Source organism: Sciurus carolinensis, chromosome 18 (genome assembly GCF_902686445.1).
Source record: "Sciurus carolinensis chromosome 18, mSciCar1.2, whole genome shotgun sequence".
Lineage (NCBI taxonomy): Eukaryota > Metazoa > Chordata > Mammalia > Rodentia > Sciuridae > Sciurus > Sciurus carolinensis.
Window position 1 is genome coordinate 20,517,697 of NC_062230.1, and position 19,478 is coordinate 20,537,174.

Here is a 19,478-nt window from a genome sequence, read left to right on the forward strand (position 1 = left end):
GAAGTGACGCAAGGCACCGCCTTTCTCTCTCTCGGCGTTTCCGCTGTTTCGCTTTCGAGGTGTGACTCTCGCGCTCAGCTGGTTGTTATTTTCTGTGCCTCGTGCTTCGAGGAAGGAAGCCGGGCCGGGGAACGGGCGGCGACCGTGAGGAGGGAGCGGAGGTCTGGGGTGCTGTTGGCCCGGGCTCTTTCTCGTGGCCCGTGACTCGCCGACTTTTCCTCAGGTCCGGCCGCGCCGGCCATAGCCCCTCAGCGCCGTCGCCATGTCGCGGTTTTTCACCACCGGTTCGGACAGTGAGTCCGAGTCATCCCTGTCCGGGGAGGAGCTCGTCACCAAACCTGTCGGGGGTAACTACGGCAAACAGTGAGTAGGAGGGGCCGCGCCGTGGCGGCCCTCGCGGGGTGCGGATATGGCGGCTGCGCAGGGCCGCGTCTGAGGGCGGGGGATGGAGGCGGCGCCGCCGCGGGCCCTTCCCAGGATGGTGTGCGCGGCGCCCGAGCGGGGTGGGAGGGACAGCCCTCCCACGTGGGGTGTTGTGAACCGTGGGAGCCCCCCCCGCCCCCGGGTAGGAGGGTGGGATCACGGGGAGACGCTTCCGGCTGGCGGGTCCGTTGCCTCTGCTTGTTGATTGGCTTATCGGTCCACAGACTCTGAGCCTCCCCCGTGCCCTTCCTGTCACCCCCACCTCCCCTCAACATCGAACTGGTCTGAACCAAAACCCCGCAGATCATGGCTTTTCTTATCCCCGAGAAATCCTCAGACCGAAACCCTGAATGCTTGCTTAGTGCCTGGATGTCCCCTGATGTGCCACTTGGTTCTGTAGGCAGGTTCTTAAACATCTTTCACTCCTGTCCTTTACCTCCACCTGAATACCCTTCCCCATCTCTGCAAATATCCTTTCTCAAACATTTGTCATTCACATTCCACTTTTCATTATTCCTGTTGTGTTCCCGGTCTATTTAATATGTACATGCACAAGCACATATGCACACTAATATGAATATGATTTCTTATCACTCCCACAAATGGAAAACCAGCATCACTTGTCATAAAAATGGAAAATAATTGGAAAAATTAAAATGGAAAGAAAAGAAGGGAGGCCCTCTTGCTGACTGGATACTGTGATCTGTGGTCTGGTCTCATTAAAGTAGCAGCCACTTGTGGTGTATGCTGATACTCCAAGCAATACAGGCTGAGGCAGGGGGATCACAAGTTTGAGGCCAACTTAGGCAACTTAGCCAAGATCCTGTTTGAAAAGTATTTTTAAAAGCTGGAATATAGCTCAGTCAGAGTGACATTGGGTTCAGTCCCCAGTATCATGGGGGGGGAAAGAAAATTATTGAAAACTAAAATGGAGGTGTTAAAGACACTGAGACATTTTCCTTGCTGTTGGCCTCTCAAACTTATGGAAATGTTTTATGGGCTCTAGTTTAGGTGCCAGCTCCTTGAAACCTTTTCTGTTCCAGCCTTTTTCTCTACCCCTTCCCCCACCATATTGGGAACTGAACCCAGGGGTGCTTTATTGCCAAGCTATACCCTCAGCCCCTTTTATTTATTGTTTTGAGACAGGGACTGGACAAGTTACTGAGACCACCTCTGACTTGTAATTCTTCTGCCTCAGCCTCCTGAGTAGCTGGGATTAAAGACTTGCAGCACCATGCCTGGCTCGCTTTCTTTTTTTCGGGGGTGGGGGGTAACCAGGGATTGAACCCAGGGGTGCTTAAACACTGAGCTCCATCCCCAGCCTTTTATTTTTTATTTTGAGACAGGGTTTTACTAAATTGCTTAGGGCCTCACTGAGTTGCTGAGGCTATGCCTCAGCCTCCTGAGCTCCTGGGATTACAGACATGTATCTCCATGCCTGGCTATATTTTCTTTTCCTTTAAGATTTCTATAGTGCTTGCTTCAGCAGCACATATACTAAAATTGGAACGATACAGAGAAGATTAGCATGGTCCCTGCGCAAGGATGACACGCAAATTCATGAAGCGTTCCATATTTTTTAAGTGGATGATGACACATAATGGGGGGTGGGAGGGGTTAGTGTCAGGGTTAGAGTTAGGGTTAGGGAAGGGGGGCAAGAATGGAGGAAGGAAGGACTGTATAGAGGGAAAAGAGGGGTGGGAGGGGTGGGGGGGAAGGGAAAAAATAACAGAATGAATCAAACAACATTACCCTATGTAAATTTATGATTACACAAATGGTATGCCTTTATGCCATGTACAAACAGAGAAACAACATGTATCCCATTTGTTTACAATAAAAAAAAAGATTTCTATAGTAACTTGTGATTCTATGTAATTAGTTTTCTCATACAGTAAATAAGCACTCCATTTCTCTATGAGTGGATAGACACTCATTTTTGTGTGTGCTACGAACACATAACAAAAGGCCTTATCTGAAGTAAACTTAAAAGAAAGAATTGTATATGAGTCTATGAAGAGCAAGAGTCAAAAGAGGATAGGTGTGGTATAGATGGCATGAGTGCTTTGGTGCCACTTGCCCCTCTGAGAAATGTAATAACTAAAAGTGGAGGTTAATAGTCTCTCTTCCTTCCAAACAGGCCATTGTTACTGAGCGAGGATGAAGAAGATACCAAGAGAGTTGTTCGAAGTGCCAAGGACAAGAGGTGAGGCAATGGGAAATTTCTGGAAGCAATGGTGAGTTTTCCCTGTGGTGGATGAAACCAATGTGGCACTGGGCCCCTAATCCAGGTTTGAGGAGCTGACGAACCTTATCCGGACCATTCGAAATGCCATGAAGATTCGGGATGTCACCAAGTGCCTGGAAGAGTTTGAGCTCCTGGGAAAAGCATATGGGAAGGCCAAGAGTATTGTGGACAAGGAAGGTGTCCCCCGGTTCTATATCCGCATCCTGGCTGACCTGGAGGACTATCTTAATGAGGTGTGATGCATGTGGGTGAAGGGGAATCAACAGGGAGGTATGGGCCTGGCTGTGCTTCTAACTGTCTGTCAGTAATCATGTCTTCTTGGATTCTTTGCCTTATTATATACAGTGTTCCTTAGAATATAGGAAATGGGATAAAACAAGGGGAAAAACCTTTTTTGACTCTTGATTGTATTTATCTCTTACTCATGGTTTTGTACTTTTAAGAGTGATATATAAAGGATTTTTTAAAAACAAGAGGCCAGGTGCAGTGGCACACGCCTGTAATCCCAGCAACTTGGGAGGCTGAGGCAAGAGGATTGCAGGTTCAAAGTCAACCTCAGCAACTTAGTGAGACTGTAAGCAACGCAATGAGATCTGTCTCAAAATAAAAAAATAAAAAGATCTGGGGATGTAGCTCAGTATTGAGTGCCCTTGTGTTCAATCTCTGGTACAAAAAAAAAAAATTAATGAGTTGGGGGTGTAGCTCAGTGGTAGAGCATGTGCTTAGTATGCACATCGGCCCTCAGTTGAATCCCAAGCACCAAAAAAAGAAAAGTTAACGTGTAGTTTATAAGTAGTGCAAATGGTGTATAGGTAACAACCTTCAAAAAAGTGGTGGCAGAGCCTGAAGTTTAGTAAATACTACTTAATTTCAAGTTACTATTCTCCCTTTCTTGCCTCTTTCATTTAGCTTTGGGAAGATAAAGAAGGGAAGAAGAAGATGAACAAGAATAATGCCAAGGCTCTGAGCACCTTGCGCCAGAAGATCCGAAAATACAACCGAGATTTTGAGTCTCATATCACAAACTACAAGCAGGTTAGGGATGCTGGAGGCAGACTTTTTAAACTGTGGGGTCATTGATCCCATAAGTCCCTCAAAAGAGCATTAGCGAATGGTAGTGTGACTGGAAAAGGAATTGTGAGTGATGGGGGGGATGGATTGTGGTTGGCAGGCATCCGTAATTATCTCTCAATTTCCGCTGTCCAGAACCCTGAGCAGTCTGCAGATGAAGATGCAGAGAAGAATGAGGAGGATTCAGAAGGTGAGAAAATCTCGATGGCCTTATTGCAAATAGTTAGGAAGTCCAGAGTTAGGGGTTTCATTGCCCTGGGTTTGGTTGCTCTTCAGTCTAATACTTCACATTCTAATTTTTTTCTCCCCCTTTTTCTACTAGGCTCATCAGATGAGGATGAAGATGAGGATGGTGTCAGTGCTGCAGCGTTCTTGAAGAAGAAATCAGAAGCTCCTTCTGGGGAGAGCCGAAAATTCCTCAAAAAGATGGATGTAAGAGCCAGGGTTAGATTAAGGAGTGATTTGCCCACCAGATGCCATTTGGGCCCCTGGAAAGAAGAAAAGACTCAGAGAACCCTAGGGTTGGAAGGGGTGGAATTTTGTGGACTCTGATTTGAGAACAGGCTTCCTCTTAGATGAGAGCACTGAGCAAACCGGAATCTGGGCCCAGCTCTGGCCCTGGGGAGATATGTCCTTGGGGCAAGTTGTAACTTGTCTAGGTCTAGGTGGTTCATTCCAGCTTCTGATATCTTGATCCCATGAATAACCACTCTTGTTCTGTTTCTAAAAATCCCTGAAATACGGGGAGAGCAGAGAGACCAGTCTCCCTATCTTCCTGCTGATCCTTTTTTATCCCTGTAAGGATGAAGATGAGGACTCAGAAGATTCTGAAGATGATGAAGACTGGGACACAGGTTCCACATCTTCTGATTCAGACTCAGAGGAGGAAGAAGGGAAACAAACGGCACTGGCCTCAAGATTCCTTAAAAAGTAAGGAAAGAAATGGGACCTACGGCTGTGGTGGGAATAGTAGAAAGCCTTCAGTCATCTTGAAGGTTGTTGCTTCTTCCTTATAGTCATTTTAAGAATGTTAACTGCTCCTATTTTACAGTAGGGCTCAAGAGAGTCAAGTATATTAGTTGGCCAAGGTCTCAAAGCTAGTAAGTTCTGAATATGGGATTTGAAGGCTCCAGAGTCCAAATATTTAAATCTCACTTTGGCACCTCTTTTACTGAGCAAGATGTTTAGGGCCTTGAGTAAACCAATCATTGTTTATGGATTTTCTAGAAAATATGATAGGTTGTCTATAATGTCTCTAGAAGTATTTTAAAACCCATACTTAATTTTCAAATTGGGTTAAAAGCCTATCTAGAAGAATGTCTTTTAAGAATCAGCTTAGTTAACTTTAATCAAATGGTGTGTGTGTGTGTGTAAAAGTGTGTAATTCCTGGGCTCTCAGTCCTGCCTCAGCTTTAGCCTCGACCTCCTGCATAGCTTGAACTATAGGCATGCACTAGTAGCCTGTGGCTTATTTATTACTTGAGTAAATGATTTGTTTTTTCCAGAGTACCCAGGTATGATAAGATGTTGTTTATTGCAACATCTTATTGACTTGATCTTTACTGTCAATATTTGAGGTAAATTTTATTTTGGTTAATTTTTAAGGAATATGTTAGATTGTGACTAAAATCATTAAAATTTTAAACTTTATTATTTTAGAGGTAATTTACAGATTACACAGGTTCCCAAATTTATAGTTGGGATAGAAATTCTTAAGAACATACTGATAAAGGGTGTCTTGAATCCTTTTGGTAAGTGACCATTTTGAACTCATGAGCAACAAAGTTTTGTTTTTAAACTTGTGTATAATTAATCACTGAAAAGATAACAGTAGAGATGAGCAAAAATGACATAAAAGAAGTGAAAGAGGAGAAAATGTAAACAATAAAATGTCTTAGCTCCGTTATGGATTTTTTTTTTATGTATTTTTAATTGTAGATGGACATAATACCTTTATTTTGTTTATTTAGCTTTTTTCTGTGGTGCTGGGGATTGAACCCAGTGCTTCACGCTTGCTAGGCAAGAGCTCTACCACTAAGGTACAACCCCAGGCCTGGGTTATGGATCTTGGTCTTAAGGTTTTGGAGGAAGTTGTCCACCCCTGATACCACGACTGACCTGTCTCTCTGCTTCTAAAAGTTACTTCTTGAGGGTGGTGAGCAAGAGTGTGTGAGAGAGAGAGACCTTAGGGTATTTAATGAGATAGTGTCTGCATTGTTAGGATCCTAAGCAAAGATATATATCAAGGGAATTTATTAATAGTTGTGGTTGAGAAAGCGTGGAGTGGTCCTTCACATTGTACAATGTAGTTTTAGGCCTGACTTCTATTGGTGTCTCTCAGTTAATCTTTCCTCTCTTAGCTGTATTAAGTCCAGAACTGCAGCTTGCATCTGTTAGATATGTACCTGATAACGTAGATATCCATCTTCTGATAATTTCCTAACAAGATATTACTATACCAAGGTATAATTTGTCATGGACGTCAAGCCTAAGTTTTAGGTCTTTTAGTTAGAATTTCATAGGATAAGAATTCATTGTGCTGATGGAAGGAAACCTTAGGGTTAGGAGTAAAACTGTAGGCCAAGAAAGATTAAGTTTGTGGAAGCCCTGATTTTTTAATTTAATTTTTTTTTTCTTTTTAGTTATACATGACAGTAGAATGTATTTTGCCGTATTATACATACATGGAGTATAACTGCCCATTCTTTTGGTTGTACATGATGTGGAGTTACACTGAACATGTATTCATATATGAACACAGAAAAGTGATGTCTGATTCATTTGACTATCTTTCGTATTCCTGTCCTTCCTTCCTTTCATTCCCCTTTGTCTAATCCAGAATACTTCTATTCTCCCTCACCCCCATTGTATGTAAGGATCCAAATATCAGACAGAACATTGGGCCTTTGGTTTTTGGAATTTGCTTATTTCACTTAGCACGATAGTCTCCAGCTCCATTCATTTACCTGCAAATGCCATAATTTCATTCTTTATGGTCAAGTATTATTTCATTATATGTGTATATATGATATATATATATATCACATTTTCTTGGATATTCATCTGTTGGAAGGGCACCTAGATTGGTTCCATAGCTCAGCTGTTTTGAATTGAGGTGCTGTGAATATTGATGTGGCTGCATCACTATAGTATGCTCATATTAAGTCCTTTGGGTATATACCAAGGAGTGGGATAACTGGGTCAAATGGCAGCTTTATTCCAAGTTTTCTGAGGAATTTCCATACTGCTTTCCAGAGTGGTTGCACCAATTTGCAGTCCCACCAGCAATGTGAGTGTACCTTTTCCCACATATCCTTGCCAACATTTATTGGTACTTGTATTTTTTTAACTTTGTGTATTTTACGTGATGCTAAGGATGGAACCCAGAACCTCATACATGCTAGGCAAGTGCTCCGCCACTGAGCCACAACCCCAGCCCATTACTTGTATTCTTGTATTCCTTTTTTTTTTTTTTTTTTTTGGTGGGGGGTGCGGGGAGGAGATACTGGGACACTCAACTCAGGAGGAACTCAGGGGCATTTAACCTCTGAGCCAGATCTCCAGCCCTTTTTTGTATTTTATTTAGAGACAGGGTCTCGCTGAGTTGCTTAGTGCCTCGCTTTTGCTGCACCTGCTTTTGAACGCTTGCATCCTGCCTCAGCCTCCTGAGCTGCTGGGAATAAGGCATGCGCCACCAGGACCGGCTCTGTTGCTTGTATTTTTCATAATTGCTATTCTGACTGGAGTGAGATAAAATCTCAGTGTAGTTTTAATTTCCTTGTCTTTAATTGCTACAGATGTTGAACATTTTTTCATATATTTGTTAACCAATTATATCTCTTCTGTGAAGTGCCCATTTATTGATTGGGGTATTTGTTTTTTGTTTTTGTTTTTTTGGTGTTAAGTTTTTGCATTCTTTTTATATCCTGGTGATTAATGCTCTGTCTGAGGTGCAGGTGGCAAAGATTTGAAGCACTGATTTTAAAAATAACATTAACTCCTTTGATCTTCTTTAGAGCTATGGAGATGATGTGAACAAAGATGTTTCAACTTAATGAACATCCTTTGCATATTTGCAAAACCTGTAAAGTAGGGAACAATAATATGGGGGGGAAATCCATAAGGTGTTTTTTATTTTATTTTATTTTTAAGAGTCAAAGCATTTTGGTAAGACAAAATTTTAATGCAAGTGACATGTTTATAAACTACTTACGAAAACATCCAAACTTTTAAATATTTAACTTAATTTTGTCATTTGGTTCATTTTTTTGTTATGTAATAATTAAAAATCTGGAGATGGTTCAGGCAGCATCAAATGACATTTTGAGATAACAATCTTTTTTCCTGTGGAGTTTGTTTTTTTTTTTTTTTTGCATTGAAGTTTTTTTCTTTTTAAATTCAGTTTAGAAAAATCAATTTTCATGAAAGAAAAGATGGGGAAGTCAGTAGAACAGCAGACTATTTTTTCACTTTTTTTTTTTTTTTTTAATGTAAACTGACTGTTAGTGACTGTTTTTGTAACAAAGGCTAGCTTGGATAGAGCAACTATCAAAAAAACAAACAAACAAACTTAGGTTGTTTATGATTTTTTTTCTCTTTTTCTTTTTTCTTTATTCTTTTTTTTTTTTTTTTTTTTTTTTTTTTTTTTTTTTTAACATTGAAGGTTAGCTTTGGAGCCACATGGCAGGTTGTGTCTGCAGCAGCCTGGTCAGCACCTTAATGGACCTGGCCATACCCTTCCCTTTAAAGTAACATTTTAATGGATGTAATCTGGTGACAGATCCATCCACTGGGGAGCAGTCCAGCACATTTAGATGCTCTGTGGCCCTGGCTTTGGTTATGGTCATGGTTGAGTCTGCTCTGTAGGTCATTGTTGTATAGCACAACTTGGTTCTGTAGTGGAGGGAAAGAGCCAGTAGTTCACGGGAGGAGGAAGCTTCAGTGGTGGGAGGGGACTGGTATTTCATCTTTTGTCTTCTGGCAGAGCCCCCACCACAGAGGAGGACAAAAAGGCAGCTGAAAAGAAACGGGAAGACAAAGCCAAGAAGAAGCATGATAGGAAATCTAAGCGCCTGGATGAGGAGGAAGAAGACAATGAAGGCGGGGAGTGGGAAAGGGTCCGAGGTGGAGTGCCCCTTGTTAAGGTGAGGACTTTAGAATTAAAATGAACTGGGGAGCAATTTGGGACAGCATTCAAGTGTCCACCTGGTCAGAATAGGGGAAAACTAAAGGTAAAAGATTCCTGCTGACATGCACATGACAGGATATGTATTGGCCTAGGAGAAGCCAAAAATGTTTGCCAAGGGAACTGAGATCACCCATGCTGTTGTCATCAAGAAATTGAATGAGATCCTACAGGCACGAGGCAAGAAGGGAACTGATCGGTAAGATTCATGGGCCTGGGCTATGGATTGTAGGGTGAAAGCTCTATTTTTCTAGAACACAGAGCAGAGATTGGTGAGGAAATAACTCTATTTTGGGACTCTTTTGCCACAAGTAAAATGGGAATAATATTCACCTTTATTAGGTGACTGAAGAGAATTGTGGGTATGAAACCATTTTATATCATTCCAAGGTTGTTAGCATTATTGCTGGGGGTTTTTTGGGGGGAATTTAAAGGAGAAGCAAGCAAGCATACAGATGGTGAAAGTAAGGATATCATAAATGGGCTGCTTTGCTTGTCTGAAGAGGGCATCCTATATGACAGGATGAGACTTTTCAATTTGTTTTCAAAGCCTCACTCAGCTCTCTACCCCTCCAGTGCTACCCAGATTGAACTGCTACAACTGCTGGTTCAGATTGCTTCTGAAAACAACCTAGGGGAGGGCGTCATTGTCAAGATCAAGTTCAATATCATTGCTTCTCTCTATGACTACAACCCCAACCTGGCCACATACATGAAGGTGAGGGCAACAAGAGGATCATCTCAGGGCCAAATTGGTGGGTCAGGGAAAGGTGCCTAGAGTTTTAAAATATCTGGGGCTATGGACACAGTCTTACTAGTTGACTATGTAATCTTGGTGAAGAGGCTGTTGGGAGACATCTGCTTTTCCCAGTCTCAGACCTCTGATTCTGCTGTCTGATTTTTTGGCAGCCGGAGATGTGGCAGAAATGCCTGGACTGCATTAATGAACTGATGGACATCTTGTTTGCAAATCCCAACATCTTTGTTGGAGAGAACATTTTAGAAGAAAGTGAGAACCTGCAAAATGTTGACCAGGTAAAGGGAGAAATTGTCAGGATAACTGGAAGTATATGTTTCTTTTGGGGAAGCTCAATGGAGATAGAGGGAAGGCAAAATTTATGGTGGAAATCTGGGCTAATTTATTCCTTCTTTGCTTTCCTCTTCAGCCACTGCGTGTCCGTGGCTGTATCCTAACTCTTGTGGAACGAATGGATGAAGAATTTACCAAAATAATGCAAAATACTGATCCTCACTCCCAAGGTGAGCCTAAGTAAGCATGATCTTTGTTTTGAAGGAAAGTATAGGAAATATTACTAATTTTAGGGGTTTGTAAGGATTGTACTAAATCAGCGAAAAGTCAGCCCTTTCCTACCCAGCATCACACTGGAGAACCTGTTAAGATGCTGGGCCCCAATCTCAGTTTTTGATTCAGTTGGGGTTGGAGGGGTACAACAGGAATTGGATTTCCCTCCTGTTTCCAAGTGCTATTGCTGGTTTGGGGACTGTTTTGAGAACCACTGGGGCAGGGCATCTTTTTACCCGGCTTGTTTAATTTGGATCAGAAGCTTTGGATTGGAAAGGTATGGGACAGTTTACTCAGTAAAAATATGAGTATGCCCATTAAATCAAGGGTGTAGTGCTGCAACAAGGCAGCCAAAAATCTCCAGGCTTATGGAGCTTAGTTTGGTACTGGAAAAAGGCAGTTGAACAAATAATAGCAAAAACAGGATAATTTTGGATCATGTGAATTAGACATTGTAATGGAACCCTGAGTTTGAAAATGACTGGAAGGATGGCTGCTTTAGATATTGTTGAAGATCATTAAGTAGAAACTGAGATGAGGTCAGAGGAAGAATTAGAAGAGAGCACTGGACAGAGGAGTAGAAAGTGAGCTTGGCATGTTTTAGGAATAAAAAGTGATATAGGCTTAAATAAGGCCAGGGGAGAATCATGGGGTGGTTAGGGCAAGTGCCAGACCTCACAGGCCCTTGTTGGCCTAGGTTGGTAGTTGAGGTTTTTTTCCGAAGCCCTGGGATAGCAAGGTTGTAGGTTCTGGGAGAGGACAGTTTCCAGGGTGCACGGAGTACTTCCCGATGAGTGCAGAGACCAGATGAGGCAAACTGGATCTGTTAGGGACAGGTGCTGGGAAAACCTGGATGCCTGACTGAGGTGCGTGTGGATGCTTTTTCTGCTAGAGTATGTGGAGCACCTGAAGGACGAGGCACAAGTATGTGCTATCATTGAGCGTGTGCAACGCTACCTGGAGGAGAAGGGCACCACTGAAGAAATCTGCCGCATCTACTTGAGGCGCATCCTTCACACCTATTACAAGTTCGATTATAAGGCCCATCAGCGGCAGCTTACCCCTCCTGAGGGCTCCTCAAAGGTGAGTACCTGACAGTTGTGTCAAGGGAGAGAGATGTGTCACTCTGTGCTATTTAATCTGTTAGGACTTGATGGCAAATCTATTCCCTAGGAACTACTTTTGGTACAGTAGTGAGGGAAACTGAGGGATTAGAATAAAGCTGGATTAAAGTCTCATCTTTGATTTTTGGAATCTGAGCCACTTAAAGCCATTATGTTTGCTGAATATTTGTCTCCAATAACTTCTCTTCTAGTCTGAACAAGACCAGGCTGAAAATGAGGGCGAGGACTCAGCTGTGCTGATGGAGAGGCTCTGCAAATACATCTATGCCAAGGACCGCACAGACCGGATCCGCACATGCGCCATCCTCTGCCACATCTACCATCATGCTCTGCACTCCCGCTGGTATCAAGCCCGTGACCTCATGCTCATGAGCCACCTACAAGACAATATTCAGCATGCAGACCCACCAGTGCAGGTAGGCTAAGGAGACATCTGACCCTAGTGGTGAAAAAGAGCCCAGGCCTCTGTCCTCCAGACAAACTGGTTTAACCAGTAAAGCCGCTGTCCGTTTATTGTAGATCCAAGGAGATGCTTGGTCAGTGCCAGTATTCTTTGACCCTCCTCCATGTTGACACATATTTTATACTGTCTCAACAGAACAGCATTAAGTTCCTCTGGAATAGAGAGAGCTGTAGATTTAACCAGTGTTTGTATTACTTACTGTATGTCTAGTTCAGAACATTAGGAGATCATCTTACTTAGAAGAAAAAAGACCCTTCAAGTCGTTCAACTAAGGGGAAAGACCCAAATGCAGTGTGATGTATTGGGACTCTAATTTTGCGTGTATTTGCTTCTTCATATAGAGGAATTGCCAAAGCTATATAAAAGGTGTAGTTACTATTAATGTGTTTTTAAGATATCTGAGTCCTGTCTAAAGAAATCTTTACTTACTTAGACCATAAGGATATTCTTATTTTTATAACTTTTTATGGTTTGAGCTTTTATATTTAAACATAACAATTCATTTTGGCTCAAGTTTTGCTTGTGGTATGAGGTTGGGATCAAAGTTCTTTTTTCCTTTCACACACATACCTAGTTGTACCAGCATCATTTATAGTAAATATTTCTTTCGCTATTGTTTTTGGCACCTTTTGAAAAACTGAATGAAAAACCACACGATTCTGTGAGAGGTTGGGCCTTTCTGGACTCTGTTCCATCCTTTACTCATCTTTTTGTATGTCCTTGTGCCACTCCCCTACTGTCTTGATTGCTGAGCCTTTATATAATAGTTGGTCTTGAACTCAGGCATTACAAGTCCTCCAACTTATCTTTTTCAAGATTGCTTTGGGGGCTGGGGTTGTGGCTCAGTAGTACAGTGCTTACCTAGAACGCTCAAGGCACTGGGTTCGAGCACCAGCACCATGTAAAAAACTAAATAAGCAAAATAAAGCTACTATGTCCGTCTACAACTAAAAATATTAAAAAAAAAAAAAAAAAGATTGCTTTGGATATTCTGGGTCCTTTGCTTTTCCACATAAATTTAGAATCAGTTTGCCAATGAGTACAAAAAGCCTGCTGGGATTATTTTGAACCTATAAATCAATTTTGGGAGAATTAACAATTTACCAGTATTAAACCTTTTTTTTTTTTTTAATTTTTTTTTCTCAGTTGTAGATGGACTCAATGCTTTTGTTTTATTTATTTATTTTTATGTGGTGCTGAGGATCAAACCTAGTGCCTCACACTTGCTAGGCAAGCACTCTACCACTGAGCTACAACACCAGCCCTTAAACCATTTAATCCTGTTCTTTATCTCTTAATTTCTTATTTTTCTCTACGGTTTTAGTTTTCAGTGTAGATTGTTCCTGAATATATTTTATGATTTTTATGCTATTTTAAATGCAGTTTGTTTAACCTTATAGTTATTAACTCCTTGTATGTAAAATAGTTATTTTTTTAATAATTTTTTTAGATGTTGATCCACCTTTATTTTATTTATTTAAATGTGGTACTGAGAATCAAACCTAGTGCCTCACACATGCTAGGCAAGTGCTCTATCAGTGCAGCCACAGCCCCAGCCCTACAATTAATCTTTGTATTTTGCCGTTTTGTAAATTTATTTTACTTGTTATTTTATAGATTACTTTCTACTTATATAATCACGTCATCTCCTTATAGGTAGTTTTACTACTATAGATGGTCCCTGATATAATGGTTTGATGTACAGTTTTTCAGCTTTATGATAGTGCTGCAGAAGTGAAATGCACCCATTAGAAACCATACTTCAGATTTTGAATTATGATCTTTTCCTAAGCTAGCAGTATTTCTTTTTTGTTTATCTTATGATGCAGTAATTAAAATCTCTTAAGACAACACTGAATGAAAGTAGTATGAGAGCAGTTTGCCTTGTTCTCAGGTGAGCTGGGAAGTAGTCATCTTTTCACCATGACAGTTTTTAGAGATACCTTTTCTCTGATTGAAGTTCTCTTCTGACCCTAATTTGCTGAGAATTTTTGTCATGAACTAAATCTTGAATTTTTCCGGGGGAGGAGAGACCAGGGATTGAACTTAGGGGCACTCAACCACTGAGCCATATCCCTAGCCCTGTTTTGTTTTTTATGTAGAGACGGGTCTCACTGAGTTGCTTAGTGCCTCTCTTTTGCTGAGCCTGACTTTTTTAACTCTCAATCATCCTGCCTCGGCCTCCTGAGCCACTGGGATTGCAGGCATACACTACCGCGCACAGCCTAAATCTTGAATTTTGTCAAATTTTTTTCTGCATCTATCAAAAGTATATACTTATTCTTCTTTATACTGCTCATGAAATGGATGAACTGTGATTTCAGATTTTTATACCAACCTTTGATTCCTTCCTGAGATATACCCTATTTAGTTCTGATATATTATCTTTCATATATGACTGGATTCTGTTTGCATTTTTGCTTTTTTTATGCCAGGGATTGAATTTGTAAGCACTCTGCCAACTGAACTGCACATAGGCTCCTGTTTGCTGATATTTTTTAAGACTCTTTGCATCTGTGTTTATGACTGGTGTGTTGATCTCCTAGTATTTTTGTAAATTTTTTTTTTTGTACCAGGGATTGAACCTGGGGTGCTTAGCCACTGAGCCACATTCCCAGCCCTTTTTAATATTTTATTTAGAGACAGGGTTCGCTGAGTTGCTTAGGGTCTCGCCAAATTGCTGAGACTGGCTTTTAATTCGCAATCCTCCTGCCTGAGCCTCTGAGCCACTGGGATTACAGGTGTGCACCAGACTGGGCACAGTGGCTCATGCCTGTAACCCCAGCTACCTGAAAGGCTGAGGCAGGAGGATCACAAGTTCAAGGTCAGCTGTGTCTCATAACTTAGACCCTGTCTCGAAAAATAAAAGGGCTAGAGTTGTAGGTCAATGTTAAAGGACTCAGGTTCAGTCCCCAGTACTGGGGGTTGGAGGGAGACTTTGCCCCTAGATCTCTTCAACTTACCTTATTAGTGGCAAATCTGTTTTTCCATTTGCTTGGGCCAGAAACCTGAATCATCCTTGATTCTTATTTTTCTCTGACATATCACTTCATATTCCCCAGCCATTTTTGTCCAAAATCTCTATCTCTGACCACATGTTATCTATCACTTCCGTTCCTTCAAATGATGGTTGTCAAAACAACCATCTTCCTCCTGATCGCTCTCTGCTTCTTTCCTTTGTGTCCATCAGTCTCTGTGTACTAGTCTCACTACAGAAGACAGAGTAACTCTGTTAAGTCAGATTGTATCACCTTTTTGCTCAAAAACCTTCCTGTGGTTTCCCATTGTAAAATCCTTAATGTGGTCAGGAACAGTGGTCAGATCAGGAGGCCGAGGCATGAAGATCCCAAGTTGAAAGCCAGAAGGGCTGGGGATGTGGCTCAGTGGTTAAATGTCCCCGAATTCATTCTCCTGGTACCAATATTGAAAAATAAAAATCATTAACATGAAGTGAGCAGTGTGATGCTTGCTTTAATCCCTCTACTTGGTAGGTTAAGGCAGGAGGATCACAAATTTGAGATCAGCCTCAACAACTTAGCAAGACCTTATGTCAAAATAAAAAGCAAAAGAGTGGGGAAGTGTAGCTTAGTGGTGGAGCACTCCTGGGTTCAACTCCAGTACTGTAAAAAGGAAAAAATAAATGAAAGAAAGCCCCCATTACCACACAAGCACCTTTCTTACTTCCTCTCTTATTTTTTTCCTCTGTAACATTAATCATTTTCATAGTGTAATTATTTTGTTCTATATCCACAGGTCATTGCCTAGTACTCAGCACATCGTAGATGCTTTAAATTTGTTGACTAAATGAACAATTTACCTGTGGCTGACACCTGAGTACATTACCCTTTTCCCCTAGATCCTGTACAACCGTACCATGGTACAGCTGGGCATCTGTGCCTTCCGCCAAGGCCTGACCAAGGATGCGCACAATGCGCTGCTAGACATCCAGTCCAGTGGCCGGGCCAAGGAACTTCTGGGCCAGGGTCTGCTGCTACGCAGCCTGCAGGAGCGCAACCAGGAGCAGGAAAAGGTGGAGCGGCGCCGGCAGGTGCCTTTCCACCTGCACATTAATCTGGAGCTGCTGGAGTGTGTGTATCTGGTGTCTGCCATGCTCCTGGAGATCCCCTACATGGCTGCCCACGAGAGTGATGCTCGCCGACGCATGATCAGCAAGCAGTTTCATCACCAGCTGCGGGTGGGCGAGCGGCAGCCCTTGCTGGGTGAGTGCGGAGCTCACATTAGTGCAGTGCATTTCCTTTGCTGTTGGGTTATAATTAAGTACTAAGAGAAGTACTCCCACTCCACTCCACTCCCACTCAGTGATTCCATTTGGTTTAGTGATACCTTCTCTGTCTGGCACTGTTCTGAATGTTTTACAAATGAAAATTTGTCTAATCCGCTTTACTAACGGTACTGTGATATAAGTTCCCTTTTTATCCCCTTTTCCTGATGTAGAAACTGAGGCACAGAGAAGTTAAAGTGACTTGCACAACTTTAACCACAGCTAATATGTGCCTCTAACCTTTTTTTCCTCCCTTCCTACACAAATAGTGACTCCTTTGATCACTTCTCAGTGTGTATGCCTGCACTAGGTATCAGACCTAAAGCCTTTATGCTGGACAGACACTTTACCACTGAGCTGCATCCTCAGTCTTTGCTCTGATCACTTTTTGCTGAGGACTGAATTGTGATTCACTGGGGGAGGAATTGAACTGTGCCTTTCCTGTGCAGTTGGTGAATAGAAGGACTTGAGTGAGCCAAACTTGCTCTCCATTGCTATATCCCCGTACACATATGTATTCTACTACTCTGCTGGTCCTTCAAATGACATCCTTAAGTGCAGGTTCCCCTGAGGCAAATTTGGTTTGACTTACATAGTGATGTCTTATTTGATGGAAAAAATTCCAGTGGAAATCTGAATTTCTCACATCTTAGGTGGGTCTGGCAACCCTGGGGCTGCCTTTCCATGGAGCTAACCTTGGCAAGAACTAAAGTTGGAGCTGTGGAGAAGGGCTCTCTGACTTACGCAGTCTGTGCCTCTAACTATTGTTCATGGTGTGGTCAAAAGCAGTTTCTGTTTGTAGATAGATATTCCCCCAGCATTTCAACAGTGTTACAATGGAGGCTAGTCTAAGAAGGTGTCTGTTTTTTTTTACACTTAGTTTTATTCATACATTATTTGGTCCAGATCAGTATAATACATTTGAACTTGCTGTACCTGTTCTGGTGTCTGTCATGTTAATATCCAGTCTTAGCAATGTTGTACTTTGTTTACCCTGAATTCCAGTTAATTTTTGTTTGCCGTGTTCCTGGCTCATTTCTTAAGAAAGTATTTGGGTGCCTGAATGCATACAAGCCTGGGATTTCACATAGATGATTTAGATTGAGGCTGAAATTTTTTTTTTGGTACGGAGGATTTAACCCAGGGGTGCTTTACCACTGAGCCATACCCCCAGCACTTTTTATTTTTGTTTTTAGACAGGGTCTTGAAAGTTGCTTAAAGCCTCACTAAATTGTTGAGGCTGATCTTGAACTTGGGATCGTCCTTCCTCAGCCTCGCAAGTCTCTTGGGTTTACAGGTGTGTGCTACCACATCCAGCCTGAGGCTGAATTTTTTAGATAGATGTCCTTTATTAGATTATGATTCTGAGGCTGAATTTTTTAAGGAAAATAAACGAGCCACTTTGAATAATAAGAAGCTGCTATTAGTGTATCAGGATATCAGTGTATGGATATGGCAAAAATCTTGAAGGTGAAAATAGAATAATTGGCTTTGTTTAAACCTAAGTAAATGTATTCAGATATCAAGTGACTTGTACAGTTCCATTACTTCTTAGTGGAGAGCTGGGAGAGTGTCTTTGTCTAGTTGTTTGCCCTCTGACCAATGTTCCTTCCTGAGCAGAGCTCATGGTGACAGGAGTCCTGGTCCTAAGAATATCTAGGTCCTGCCTCATTCTCATTCCCAACTTTCAGGTCCCCCTGAGTCCATGAGGGAACATGTGGTTGCTGCCTCCAAGGCCATGAAAATGGGCGACTGGAAGACCTGCCATAGTTTCATCATTAACGAGAAGATGAATGGGAAAGTGTGGGACCTGTTCCCTGAGGCTGACAAAGTTCGCACCATGCTGGTTAGGTGAGTGGAGAAGGAGGTCGTCGTCTGTGGGAAAGAAAAGACTGACTGGTCTCCTTCCTTCAGGACCTCCTCCTTTTCTGCTTTCTTTCCACAGGAAGATCCAGGAAGAGTCACTGAGGACCTACCTCTTCACCTACAGCAGTGTCTATGATTCCATCAGGTAGGATGGGCTCTGGGAAGGCAGAGAGGCCCCAGCTTTGTAATCAAGGGACTGACTGCCCCACTCCCTGCTTTCCTTCTCCCCAGCATGGAGACCCTATCAGACATGTTTGAGCTGGATCTTCCCACTGTGCACTCCATCATCAGCAAGATGATCATTAATGAAGAGTTGATGGTAAGAGCCATGTGGTGGTAATGGCAGGTGGGGTCCTGGAGAGAGCAGACTAGAAGGGTCTTGATTGGTGTCACGTCCCTTCTTCTGCCTTGCCTTCATCAGGCCTCCCTAGACCAACCAACACAGACAGTGGTGATGCACCGCACTGAGCCCACTGCCCAGCAGAACCTGGCTCTGCAGCTGGCCGAGAAGCTGGGCAGCCTGGTGGAGAATAATGAACGGGTGTTTGACCACAAGCAGGGTACCTACGGTGGCTACTTCCGAGGTGAGTGGTTCCAGTCCCCTGTCCTCTCCCAGGCCCTAGCCCTCTGCTGCCTTTCCCTGCATTCGTGCCCTCCACTTTCTTCCCATCTCTTTCCTGCAGACCAGAAGGATGGCTACCGAAAAAACGAGGGCTACATGCGCCGAGGTGGCTACCGCCAACAGCAGTCTCAGACAGCCTACTGAACTCTCCACTTCTGTCTCGATGACCTAGACCATTCAGACTTTTAGTCCTAAACCCACCCCAGTCATTAAAGGTCTGTTTAAAGTTGTTCCTAATTTTCTGCATGTTGCCACAGAGGTGTGTTGGTCTCATTCATTTGCTAATTAGATTTCTAAGTTACCTCATGACAGGAGCAAGGCTTGGATACAGGATGGATTGGGTACACCCCTGACTTCAAAGAACTTGGAACTCTTTTGACATTTAGCAGGAAATTATAATAATGTGAGCAGTTAAAAAAGGGACATGAAAAACATGGCAGGTATATTAACCAGAATGTGACTGTGGGGCAAAACATTAGGGTAGGCACAGTGGAGGTGGTAGAGACAGCTGGACCTTGAGGGGTGGGTGGGTGGTTGTTCATCAGGCACAGAGAAGGGAAAGTTAATCTTGATCAGTGTGAAGTGTGGTTCAGGGACCAGTGTAGATCAGCTGTTACCTGTTAGGGCATGATGGAGACCATAATTAAGAATAAACATAATTTTATAAAAATATTGTTCCACAATAGATTGGAAATTTTGAGAAAATGATTCTTCACCTCTGTTGTAGGCAGAGGAAAAGAGCAAGTGCAGAGGGATGGAAGAGTGAGGGAGTGTTGGGGTGAGTGGGGCCTGAGCTGGGGCATCTGAGAAAGCCTTTAATGCTTGGGATTTTTGTAGACAGAGTAACATGAAGGAATCCCGTGTAGGAACGATATTGACGCAGCATTGTAA

At 42.5% G+C, this 19,478-nt stretch overlaps 1 protein-coding gene and 1 non-coding gene across 3 annotated transcripts; both read left to right on the forward strand.

Moving 5' to 3' along the window:
• The first annotated feature begins 20 nt into the window (after positions 1-20).
• LOC124970713 (eukaryotic translation initiation factor 3 subunit C) lies at positions 21-18,843 on the forward strand. Of its 2 annotated transcripts, XM_047534208.1 has the most exons (21): positions 21-59; positions 224-363; positions 2,564-2,629; positions 2,715-2,904; positions 3,581-3,706; positions 3,878-3,932; positions 4,065-4,174; positions 4,545-4,672; positions 8,727-8,886; positions 9,023-9,126; positions 9,504-9,645; positions 9,837-9,962; positions 10,094-10,187; positions 11,123-11,313; positions 11,546-11,770; positions 15,674-16,037; positions 17,791-17,950; positions 18,045-18,110; positions 18,197-18,284; positions 18,387-18,549; positions 18,649-18,843. In XM_047534208.1, exons 2-21 carry the CDS (start codon positions 263-265, stop codon positions 18,729-18,731), a joined length of 2,742 nt encoding a protein of 913 aa, XP_047390164.1. In that variant the 5' UTR covers positions 21-59; positions 224-262; the 3' UTR covers positions 18,732-18,843. The 2 variants fall into 2 exon arrangements, with proteins under 2 accessions (XP_047390164.1, XP_047390165.1); XM_047534209.1 differs by lacking the exon at positions 21-59 and having other exon boundaries at positions 66-363; positions 9,026-9,126.
• LOC124970852 (U6 spliceosomal RNA) lies at positions 1,897-2,003 on the forward strand. The gene has a single exon (XR_007106223.1). It is a non-coding gene; the product is annotated as a U6 spliceosomal RNA (small nuclear RNA).
• Positions 18,844-19,478: the final 635 nt, after the last annotated feature.

Bases quoted from the DNA above. Each gene is read 5' to 3' on its own strand.
- LOC124970713 (XM_047534208.1), top strand. From the start codon at position 263: ATGTCGCGGTTTTTCACCACCGGTTCGGACAGTGAGTCCGAGTCATCC. The intron at 3,707-3,877 runs GTTAGGGATGCT...TCCGCTGTCCAG, and splicing joins ATATCACAAACTACAAGCAG to AACCCTGAGCAGTCTGCAGA. The intron at 4,673-8,726 runs GTAAGGAAAGAA...GTCTTCTGGCAG, and splicing joins GCCTCAAGATTCCTTAAAAA to AGCCCCCACCACAGAGGAGG.